Source organism: Nicotiana sylvestris, chromosome 4 (assembly GCF_000393655.2).
Source record: "Nicotiana sylvestris chromosome 4, ASM39365v2, whole genome shotgun sequence".
Taxonomy (NCBI): Eukaryota; Viridiplantae; Streptophyta; class Magnoliopsida; order Solanales; family Solanaceae; genus Nicotiana; species Nicotiana sylvestris.
In genome coordinates this window covers 120,356,431-120,368,662 of record NC_091060.1, presented here as the reverse complement: position 1 = coordinate 120,368,662, position 12,232 = coordinate 120,356,431, and the positions used below count along the sequence as shown (strand labels likewise).

Below are 12,232 nucleotides of genomic sequence, written 5' to 3'. Positions count from 1 at the left end.
TTTTCATGACATTATCCTCGAGTTCGAAACTTTATAACTAAAACTCTAGCATACTGTGATAAAGTTACTTCAACGTAGTGCAAAAAGTCCCTAAAAGATACCGATCAATCTGAAACTAAAAAATTGATTGAAATAATTGTAATTTTAAACGATTAAAATTTATTTAATATAAGAAAAATTAATAATGCTTAAAATCTGAGTATTAATCATAGTAAGTGAAATACATAGTTTTGAAAGTTGAGCAATATGAATTAATACTATGCCAATAGAACCTTCTAATGCTACCAAATCCAAGGTTGAGATAATTAGGGTCTCCGCAACTTAACGTTAGATTTGGGTTCAATATTCATCAAAATGTGAGATTATTTTCTAACTTTTTTCTGATATATTGAAAAGATTAAATAAACTTGAAATTTGTCTCAGCTACATTGCTCAAGTCTATGAGGAGAAAAAACTCCATATGTAACATATGATATGTTTAAGCACTTCTTCTTAAATTAGCAAATATTTTCCATTATGACCTTTATTTGTTAGAAATTCTGCACATATTAGTAATGTAATATGTGGTAGATTATTCCGAATTTGCACCAATTTGTATTTTTTTACATACTTTTATGTACCCTTCTTTTGTGATGTGACAAATTAAAAAGGATATTATTAGAAAATTCCTATGAGTTTTTTCTAATGTTCGATTTTTTTTGTTGGTGAATTGTGAATTCGAATTAGTGAGGCAAACTTCAAATTAATTAGAAAAAAACTTTAAAAGGGTGACGTTACCGTTGTCCTTAAGCCATTCGGGTCCATTTCGTTTTTCTATGGCAGCTCGCTTATTGCGACTGCACGGCCATGGCGCCGCACGGCAATTCCTACTTCAATACTCAACAACTGCAGTTGCTACTACCTGTGACCCGACCCATTTCCTGATGAACTATCTTGTAGACTCTCTCGGATTCTCCAAAGAAGAAGCCATTACAACAAACACTAAGGTAACTCGTTTAAAACCCACTGAAAATCCTCAGCTTGTCCTAAATTTCTTCGAACAAAGTGGTTTAGACAAAACCCATATTGGTAAAATTGTGTCTGCAGTTCCCAAGTTGCTTTTGTGTGATGTTGACAAAACCCTAAAACCCAAACTTGACATTCTTCATGATCTTGGTTTATCTGGTTCTGACTTAGTCAAAGTCATTACTGCAAGTATGTCTATTTTGAAAAACACAGAAGTTTCTGACATGAAATCTTGTGTCAGTTATCTTAGAAAAATTTTGGGTAGTGATGAGAATGTAATGAAAGCTGTTAAGAAAAAGCCATGTTTGCTCTCTGTTAAAGGATGTGAAAGATTGAGGACCAATATGTTGTTTTTTCAAAGTATTGGGTTTTCAGATGAGGATATCAAGAAATTCATTGTTCAAAATCCATATGCTCTTTTGGCTAGTCCTGAGAGTGTAGAGGATAAAGTGGACAGGCTTAAAAAAGATTTTAATATCTCTCAAGGGTCGGGAATGTTTATCCATGGAGTTGCTGTGCTTATTTCGATGAAAGAAGCGACCGTAGACACGAAATTTGGCGTTTTCAGGGATTATGGATGGTCTAAATGGGACATAATTAAATTAGTCCAGCTTTTACCTTATTGTTTGAGGCTGTCACAGGAGAGATTGCGAGCTGCGCTAAACTTCTACATGGGGGAACTCGGTTTGAAACCTGCTTACTTGGCTTCTCATCCGACGCTGCTTATGTTTAGTATGAAAAAGAGGGTTTTGCCTCGGTTGGAACTCATGAGAAGTTTGGTGGAGAAGAAATTATACGATGAAGATTACAATCTGTATACTGTTCTGTTGCCATCAGATCCAAAATTTTATCAGGTTTATGTGCTGCCCTACAAGGATATGATACCTGATTTGTGTGAACTATACAACAAAATTCAACAGCATGGAAAAGCCAAAAAGTAGTATGCTGCTCAAGAGAGGTTTGGTGCTCCACTTCAATTTTGCAATTTTGTTATCGTTAATTCTTTCTGCTACAAATGGCTGTTAGCATGTAACTGTAAGGTTGTGATTTCTCTCAAATTTTGCAATTCCTTTTGGAGTTATGTGGTAGAGGATGCTCAAGAGGCACAGTCCTCTCGATCTGTTTGATGCTGTGGAAGGCTCACGAGTTTAACTTTCTTTTACTCACATAACTCTGAACTACAGGGAAGAATGTCCATTAGGGGCTTGAGAATCAGACAGCCAGAGTACAACAACAACAACAACCCAGTAAAATCTCACAAGTGGGGTCTGGGGAGGGTAGAGTGTACGCACCCTTACCCCTACCCCGAGGGAGTAGAGATGCTATTTCCGGAAGACCCTCGGTTCAAGAAGACAAAATGAGAGACCATATATCAGTACTATCGACAAAAAACAATAGAAATAATGGCAGCAAAATAAGAACCAGAAATTAGATGCAAAGTACAAAAATAATCGGTAGATTAGGTCCGGCACAAAGAAAAACAGTAGAATAGTGCCTCAATATAAATTAGTTCGGCTTAGCTGTATGATATCCATTCCATCTATTCAGGCCTGTTTCATTATCAACCCTTAGGTTATCACTCGGTGAAATTTCAGCTGTTCTACAATGCCTTAACACAAAGAGCTTGATAGAAAATGTTCAGAAAAGTTCATTTTGAGCTCTTACAACATAATGCTTCTGGGAAACAAAGCCTCTGATTATTGTTTCTCTCATTTTGCTGTCCGTTTGGTAATGAGAAATTTTTTTAGTTGAGTTTAACTTGACTAAGACATTATTTCTTGCATGGTCCCTGCCTTCCCCCCAGTGTTATCAAAGGCGCACTTTAAGTGCGCTTAAGCCCTGAAGCGAGGCTCATCATGTTGAGCGCTTCGCCTCGCTTAGCGTGCGCTTCAGTGTTGTTATCAAGGCTCTAGACATACTTTTCTTTGCCAATGAACGTAATCTTGAAGAGGCAACACTAAACAATTGATATTTTACTTTATCGTAAATTTTCATCCATTTCTTTGTCCATATATTTGGTATTCATGCTTGTCGATATTAGTCTTAGATTACACATACATATTTGTAGTTTTTCTCCATTTGCGCCTTTTTTCATTAAAGCCAAGGTTTATTTTGCGCTTTGCGCTTAAAGCCCCAACCGACCTTAGAGCTTTTTTGCGCTTTTCGCTTTTGATAACACTGCTTCCCCCTCAAATAATGTGAAATGGATAGGATAGTAGCAATCTATCAAGCTTATAGTTGCATTAAAAGAAAAGGGAAGAAGAATTAGTTGGGCTTTAACTGCTGTCCAATGAGCCTTTCTCTTGTCTCTCCTGGATTTCTCATCTAGAAAATTATCTATAAGAGTTAAGCCGTCTGAAGCTACTAATTTACAAAGTATTGTATGATTTGTTAATATAGTATAGATAGATATATTATTTGCTAAATGTGATGCCCGATGTACTACATTTCCTCTTCCCAATTAAGGAGCTAGGAGCATCGAAACAACAAAACTAAGTCTCTGATGATGTTTGTTACATGTTCACACTGCTTGCTGCAATATTGCTTCTACTTTGACAGCTTTCAGATTCATCCCCCCCACCCCACCATTTCCCCCTTTATTCATCTTATTTTAGTCACTCAATTTAAAGTCAGAAACTTGGGATCTTCCACCAATTGTTTGCTGGATCAGTGATATTATTATGTAATTGTCTTTAGTGACACAGGGCTGTGTTGTGAATTATAAATGCTTTGTCATTTGACTAATTTCTCTTTCTTGGATATATGTTTCTCCATTAAGAAACACTCATTCAAGCATCTTATATCACCTATTGATTTCCACCAGAAATAGGAAAATATTTTGAATCTGATAATTGTAATGTTTGATTTACTCTTCCAAACCAAGTGTCATAAATTTTTTGTTAAGTTGAACATTTACCATTAAAGATATTGTTAAGTAGAAATTATGAAGACCTTCTCTTAAAATTTGGCTTTCATTTGAGTAGGGCTTTTGGAAATAAAATGTCTTTTCATTATTGATGCCGGAGATTTTCTTTTCTTTCCAAAGGTCCCACAAGTAGAAGTAATATTTGAACATAAATCATTTTCCTTTCTTTAATCTTGCAAGGAATCACATAAGTGAAAAAAGATTTTGGCCCTACCTCTTGCGCCAAGCCCCTTTCTTTCTCAATATTTTGGATGAGAGAGGGGGATTAGATTATTTATTTGAACCATTTCAGTATTATACCTTTAATACTCTCGAATTTGAATTTACAAATCTTAACACAGAAAAGTTTAGTAGGAAGGTCATATGATAGCTGACTTTGAAATTACTTTTACTAAAGGACTCTCCTCCTTCCACTATTTTGTAGATAAAATGCATTGATATTGAGACTTAAAAAACTAAATGTCTCACCTTAGACAACCTGCAGAAGAGAGGCTACCAGTTGTGTAACCGATGCGTCCTCTGCAAAGAAAATGAGGAAGATGTTCATCACCTCTTCCTTCATTGCAAAGTCACGTCATCTCTGGAATCTGGTTTTCAATATCCTAGGTTTCAAATGGTGCATGCCTTGAACCTTTTTGGAATTCCTGTTTGCTCGGCGTAAGAAAGGAATCCTAAAACCTCTCGTTGCTATTTGGAACACCATCCTTCCACCATTTGCTGGATTATTTGGAACGAGAGAGACGCTAGAATATTTTAAGACAAGTATGAAGTGGTTCTCAAGCTTAAACACAATTAGATATTTTTGCTTAGTTTTTGGTGCAACATGGAAGCGGGAAATTTGTTAGAGCTAGATGCTATACTGGATTTTATCTATTCATTACATCCTCTGTGATGCGCATAGCCTTTTTTGGATGATCTCTTTCCAGCTTTTGCTGTCTTACATCAATCAATAAATCTTACATTTATCAAAAATAAAATAGAATAAAATTGTAGACTAGATATATCTAAACCTAACAGGCGATGTTAAATTTAGCCAATTCAGGATGGAGTAAGAAGATTGTGTTTTAACTGTACACCAGAGTATGCCACATACTTGGAAGGATTGGTGGATAAGATGAGCTTGTTGTAGTAGTAGGTGAACTCTTCATATCTGCCTAAACTTTTGTTGGTGGGAGTTACCTGGTACGTATAACCGTTTGCGGCGGAAGGTAGTAGGTACTAGGTGGATTAGTCAAAGTGCTCACATATCACTAAATAGATACAAAAAGGTGTAATGTCTTCGCGAATGGTTCCCCTGGAACTATGCCCTGTTACCTGTGCTTACCTGTGCTTATTCTCTGAATTTTCTGTGCAGTATTTTGGCTCAACAGCAAGTTTTTGCTATTGTGCTGGATGAGGCAATGGGAGAATGGCAGGGTGAAGTCAAAATGAAGGGAACAACAGTTGTGACATTTGATAGAGAAGGGTGGTGACTGCAACAGCTTTTCAAGCTGGCTGACTTGTGTGTGTCGGTAGCACTTGATCTGCGATTGCAAGTCGTCTCAAGCATGCATTCGTACAGATTGAATTTAAACCAAAAATGCAGCATTATCCCAAAGAAGCTTTCACTAGCATTTGATGCATGGTCTTATTCTATCTTAGCTTTCACTAGTTTTAACTTTGTAAGCTGGATGCAACTTTAGTGTCAATAGCTCACAAGCTGGACAAATAGCGATGGCTGGCAATTATGTCTCTCAATCGTGAGCAACATTTTGCCTTGCGGTTACGTACAGGTTTTTGATAATTCTCAAATTTTTAGTTTAGCTTGCAGTTGTGATTATTGTCAATAACTTCGCAAATGGTTCTAAAAGTAGTTATTTGTCAAAATCACTCCAGTATATAGAGGACAGGATTACAAGCAAGCGATCTTCATCAGCTTACCTTTCTCCAATGCGAGCAATAAATAGGTGTGGCATGCATCAATGTACAATTATTTTTTAGAAATCATAGTCGCTAATTAAAATTTTGGGTCCTTAGGGTGTGTTGTTACGAAGGAATATATTGGAAAATATTTTCCTAGAAAATGTTTTTATATAAAATCAGTGGTTTTATCATTTATTTTCTCTTGTTCGGTTGGTGATTGAAAATATTTTACTCCTCTTTCCCCAAGTCCACATGTTTCTTTACTCCTCTCCCTTCTCCCCCCAAATACCCAATATTTCAGGATTCTATTTTCTTCAAGAATTTAATTATTTTTCTAAAAATTCACACAAACCCAATGAAATTAATGTGATGCTTTACTTTTTTACGCAAAAACGTTGAAATTTGTGCTCTATAGGTAAAAAGAAAATACTCTTTTTTTGGTTGAAAATAAAATTTTATTTCTACAACATGAAAATAAAGTACTCATTTTATTGAAATAAAAGTAAATACTTTTTCTACATAATGAAAAGAAGATACTCATTTTGCTGAAATGAAAGAAAATATTTTTTTTTTTTTATCTATAACATAAAAAAGAAAGTATTATTAATAATATTTTCATTTAGGATGGGATGGGGTGGGGTAGTGAGGGTGGAGAGAGGGGGTGGGGTGGGGTTGGGTGGGGTTGGGGGTCGGTAGAGATGGGAAATAGGTGGGAAAAGTTGAAAAAGAGTTTTAGAAAATGTTTTATCTTCTCTTCTTTTGATAAGGAAGATAATTTCCTCCAATTGAAAGAAAATAAGTTCATGAAAAAATATTTTTAAAAATATTTAAACCAATCAAACATAAAGAAATTAAAAAATATTTTCAAATGCTTCGTACCAAACACATCCAAAGAGCAGGTCAATTTTACATCATGAAGGAAGATAAAAGTATAGACATGTAGGACGAGGAGTTGAAAAAAATAGAAAGCACTAGGATTCTCAGTTCTTCTTGCATAAAGTGGAGGAAGATTTCTTTTCTCCGACTACCTTATTTTTTTTAGGATAAGCAAAGCATAGGAAGAACTACCAAGTAATTCTCTCTTAGAAAATATACTTTTTTTTTGCACCTCAACTAATTCCTTTCAAGAACAAAGAGCAGGAAATTAAATAAGACATTCTTTAATTTTCTTCTTCGAATATCTTATTTTATTTCACCTTCCTTCCCTTGTTTGGTAATACGTAATTGGGAATGGAGCTTAGGAAGAGTGTACAAAGCTATCCTAAGCACTTGTTGGTAATGGAAGTTCAAATGATAACAAGTGAAGTAGCAATAGATGGAGCAACTTAATTATGTACTTTTTGGTGAAAATGATGCCACAAAACCTATAATAAACAAGTAATCTGCTATATTGGTAGTTGACTCATTGTAGAGATATGGGGAGAAGACTCATTGTAGTGGTCTCTAAAGTTGCTGACAGATAGTTCTTTTGTTGAGTTTTTGTTTAAGATGAAATAGTCTTAAAATTAGAGTGAATGAGAAATGAGATTTGGATTTGGTCAAATGATCGATCGATTGATTATTTTTTTGGACCAAATTTATTTGTTAATAGTGAATATTAACGTGATATAATTCGTGTTTGTAACGGATATTTTCCAATCCGTGTATTGTGTTGCAACACTAAGCAATAAGCAGCCTAGTGCACCTCCCACAATGGTGCAAGTGCTCCTCCCACCAAGCAAGTGTACATTCCACCATGTAAGTGCTTCCTCCATGATAGCCTAGTGCTTGTTGCACCATGGAGGGGGCGGATTTCTCTCAAATAACTGCTATAAATAGAGCATAAGTTGGAGAGAAAGAAGAACACATCGGAAAAAACACTCGAAACACTCTGTATATACTGGATATACGCTCTGTATACACTGCGTATACACTGGAAAAACGAATTGCAATAAGATATTCTTTTCAGCAAGAATTCAACATTGGCTATAATTTGCATTCCTTCCTCTCAGAATTTCCATTCGACTTCTGAGTTGTCCTCCTTATTCTGCATTGTTTTAAACTACAAACAAAGCATCCGTAAGTGTGATTTGCTGCCGAACTTTGTGTTCGCTGAAACACTGGGCTTTGAAGTACCGCTACACCAGTGTGTAATTCGTTCTATCATGGGAGAAAATTATTCATAACCTTGGGTACTAGGAGGGGATTAAATTCCTTAAGAAAACACTGTGAATTCAGTGGGCTCGAATTAATTACTGTCGCATTTAAATTTACGTTTATAAACTAACGTTTTATTTTTTCCTGCATTATTATTTACAAATACAGGATAACCACGGATCCAACAAGCTTAAGGAATTTAATAACTTTTATTTCTGTATTTGTGTTATTCTTAATATTCTGGAAACTAAAACCTTTGTGGTTTTTGTGTACTCCCATTTGGAGAGTAAAGCCTTCGTGGCATTTTGTTGGATATTAAAATCTACATGATTTTTCACTCCAGTTTTAAACGTTTATTAAACATTTGTTTGTGTCATTTTTACGGTAAAAATGGCGAATGACGGAAATTAAACTGTTCCGATGATGACTGCCAACGCATCGACAAGTCGAACTCCGGCGTTGGCACCGACAGAGAAACGCGGAAAATTTTCCGGGATGGATTTCAAGTGCTGGCAGCAAAAGATGTTCTTCTACTTGACTACGTTATGTCTACAGAAGTTCATCAAGGAAGATGTTCCTGATCTTCCAGATGAAACTCCAGAGAATGAAAGCTTTCTCGTGATTGAGGCGTGGAAGCATTCTGACTTCTTGTGCAGGAATTATATTCTTAGCGGACTGGAGGATAATCTGTATAATGTATACAGTGGCGTGGAGACGTCAAAAGAATTGTGGAATGCGCTTGAAAAGAAATACAAAACTGAAGATGCCGGGATGAAGAAATTCGTCGCTGCAAAATTTTTGGACTACAAAATGGTAGATAGCAAGTCTGTTATTACCCAAGTCCAGGAGTTACAAGTGATTATTCATGATCTACTTGCTGAAGGTATATTTCAAATAAATGCTAATGCTGAAAGTAAAATTTTTAGTAATTTTAGTAACGGAATTTTCATTGAAGGTCTTGTCATCAATGAGGCATTCCAAGTAGCAGCAATAATTGAGAAGTTGCCTCCATTGTGGAAGGACTTTAAAAATTATTTGAAACACAAACGAAAGGAGATGTCCCTTGAAGATCTCATTGTTCGATTGAGAATCGAAGAGGACAATAAAGCTGCTGAAAGGAGAGGCCGTGGAAATTCAACAATAATGGGAGCAAATATTGTTGAAGATAACAAAAAGAGAAAGAAGGCTTCTGGTCCGAAAATACAACCCAAGCAAGAAGCGGTTCAGTGGAAACTGCTACAACTGTGGGAAAATCGGACACAAATCTACGGAGTGTCGTGCTCGGAAGAAAGACAAGCAAAGGGGTCAAGCAAACATGGTAGAAAAGCATGATGATGTTGATGACTTGTGCGCCATGCTTTCTGAATGCAACCTGGTAGGAAACCCAAAGGAGTGGTGGATTGATTCTGGAGCCACTCGCCATGTTTGTGCTGTGAGGGAAGCATTTTCTACATATGCTTCTGCTGGACCCGAAGAGACGCTCTCTATGGGAAATGCTGCTACAGCAAAAATTGAAGGATACAGTAAGATATTTCTCAAGATGACTTCTGGCAAGGTCATGACTTTGAACAACGTCCTTCATGTTCCCGAGATTAGGAAGAACTTAGTCTCTACTGGACTTCTTGTAAAGCACGGGTTCAAGTGCGTTTTTGTATCTGACAAGGTCATGACTTTGAACAACGTCCTTCATGTTCCCGAGATTAGGAAGAACTTAGTCTCTACTGGACTTCTTGTAAAGCACGGTTTCAAGTGCGTTTTTGTATCTGACAAGGTAGTGATTAGTAAGAATGAAATGTTTGTAGGAAAAGGTTACCTTACTGAGGGCCTTTTCAAGCTGAATGTAATAGTTGTTGAAACTAATAATAAAACTTCAGCTTCTTCTTACTTACTTGAGTCAAATGATTTATGGCATGTACGTTTAGGTCATGTCAATTATAAAACCTTGCGAAAAATGATAAACTTGGAAGTATTGCCTAAGTTTGAATGCGAAAAATCAAAATGTCAAATATGTGTGGAATCTAAGTATGTTAAACATCCTTATAAGTCGGTTGAAAGGAATTCAAATCCTTTAGACTTAATTCACACAGATATTTGTGACATGAAGTCAATACCATCTCGCGGTGGAAAGAAGTATTTCATAACTTTTATTGACGATAGTACTCGATATTGCTATGTTTACTTACTTAATAGTAAAGATGAAGCAATAGACGCATTCAAGCAATACAAAAATGAAGTTGAAACGCAACTTAACAAGAAAATCAAAATGATAAGAAGTGATAGGGGTGGTGAATATGAATCTCCTTTTGAACAAATATGTTTAGAATATGGAATTATTCATCAAACAACAGCCCCTTACACGCCCCAATCCAATGGGATTGCGGAAAGAAAGAATCGTTCATTAAAGGAGATGATGAACGCATTGTTGATAAGTTCTGGTTTGCCACAGAACTTGTGGGGGGAAGACGTTCTTACAGCCAGCCGAATACTAAATCGAGTACCCCATAGCAAAACACAATTCATTCCATATGAAAAATGGAAAGGAAGGAAGCCCAACTTAAATTATTTTAAAGTGTGAGGGTGTTTGGCAAAAGTGCAAGTTCCTAAACCCAAAAGGGTAAAAATAGGACCGAAAACACTTGATTGTGTTTTCATAGGATATGCGACTAATAGTAAAGCATATCGATTTCTGGTTCATAAATCAGAAAATCCCGACATTCATAATAATACGGTTATAGAATCAGATAATGCTGAGTTCTTTGAATATATATATCCGTATAAAAATGAATGCGAGTCGATTATATATATATATATATATATATCCGTATAAAAAGGAATGCGAGTCGATTGGTGAAGGATCTAAACGACCTCGGGAAGAAATAAAAGAAAGTACATTTAATCAGGGGGATCCAAGACGTAGTAAACGTCAAAGAACGTCTACTTCGTTTGGACCAGATTTTGTGACTTTCTTATTGGAAAATGAGCCTCGAACATTTAAAGAAGCTATGTCTTCTTCGGAATCATTGTTCTGGAAAGAGGCAGTCAATAGTGAAATAGAATCCATATTGAACAACCATACATGGGAATTGGTTGATCTTCCTCCTGGAAATAAACCTTTGGGTTCTAAATGGATTTTTAAGAGAAAAATGAAAGATGATGGCACTATTGATAAATTTAAGGCAAGACTTGTTGTCAAAGGGTATAGACAACGAGAAGGTCTTGACTACTTTGATACATACTCCCTAGTTACAAGGATTACGTCCATACGGATGTTAGTAGCATTAGCTGCAGTGTATGGTCTTGAAATTCATCAAATGGATGTTAAAACGACCTTCTTAAATGGAGAGTTGGAGGAAGAAATTTACATGGAACAACCTGAAGGGTTTGTGGTTCCAGGTAAAGAAAATAAGGTATGTAGACTTGTTAAGTCCCTTTACGGACTAAAACAAGCACCCAAACAATGGCATGCGAAATTTGACCAAACAATGTTGTCAAATGGTTTTAAGATAAATGAATGTGATAAATGTGTGTACATTAAAAATGTTCCAAATCACATAGTCATTGTTTGCCTATATGTGGATGATATGCTGATAATGAGTAATAACATTGCCAACATAAATGCTACTAAGCGTATGCTAACTAGCAAGTTTGATATGAAGGACTTGGGAATTGCGGATTTAATTCTGGGGATTAAGATCCAAAAGACTCCTCAAGGTCTGGCATTGTCACAATCTCATTATATTAAGACAGTACTTGAAAAATTCAAGCACTTAGGCTTTAAAGTTGCAAAGACTCCAATTGACGTGAATCTTGCACTAGCAAAGAACAAAGGCCAAAACATATCACAATTGGATTATGCTCGTGTGTTGGGATGCTTAATGTACATCATGAATTGTACACGACCAGATATAGCTTGTGCTATAAGTAAACTAAGTCGATACACGAGTAATCCAGGCCAATCTCACTAGATAGCAATGAAACGAGTTTTGGGATATTTAGAACATACCCAAAACTTTGATTTGCACTACAGTAAATATCCTGCGGTGATTGAAGGATATTGTGATGCAAATTGGATCACCAGTTCAACTGATTCGAAGTCCACAAGTGGATATGTATTCACTATTGGTGGAGGAACGGTATCTTGGAAGTCGTTCAAACAAACATGTATTTCCCGCTCTACAATGGAGGCTGAGTTCATAGCCTTAGATAAAGCCGGTGAAGAAGCTGAATGGCTCCGGAATTTCTTGGAAGATATTCCATTTTGGC

At 36.2% G+C, this 12,232-nt stretch overlaps 1 protein-coding gene across 1 annotated transcript; it reads left to right on the top strand.

Moving 5' to 3' along the window:
- The first annotated feature begins 770 nt into the window (after nt 1–770).
- Nucleotides 771–5,740, top strand: LOC104239728 (transcription termination factor MTERF8, chloroplastic-like). Its single transcript, XM_009794445.2, has 2 exons — nt 771–1,963; nt 5,286–5,740. The coding sequence occupies exon 1, from the start codon at nt 816–818 to the stop codon at nt 1,944–1,946; it is 1,131 nt and encodes a 376-aa protein (XP_009792747.1). The 5' UTR covers nt 771–815; the 3' UTR covers nt 1,947–1,963; nt 5,286–5,740.
- Nucleotides 5,741–12,232: the final 6,492 nt, after the last annotated feature.

What these genes read in the sequence shown, in the direction of transcription:
- LOC104239728 (XM_009794445.2), top strand. Translation starts at nt 816, where the DNA reads ATGGCAGCTCGCTTATTGCGACTGCACGGCCATGGCGCCGCACGGCAA.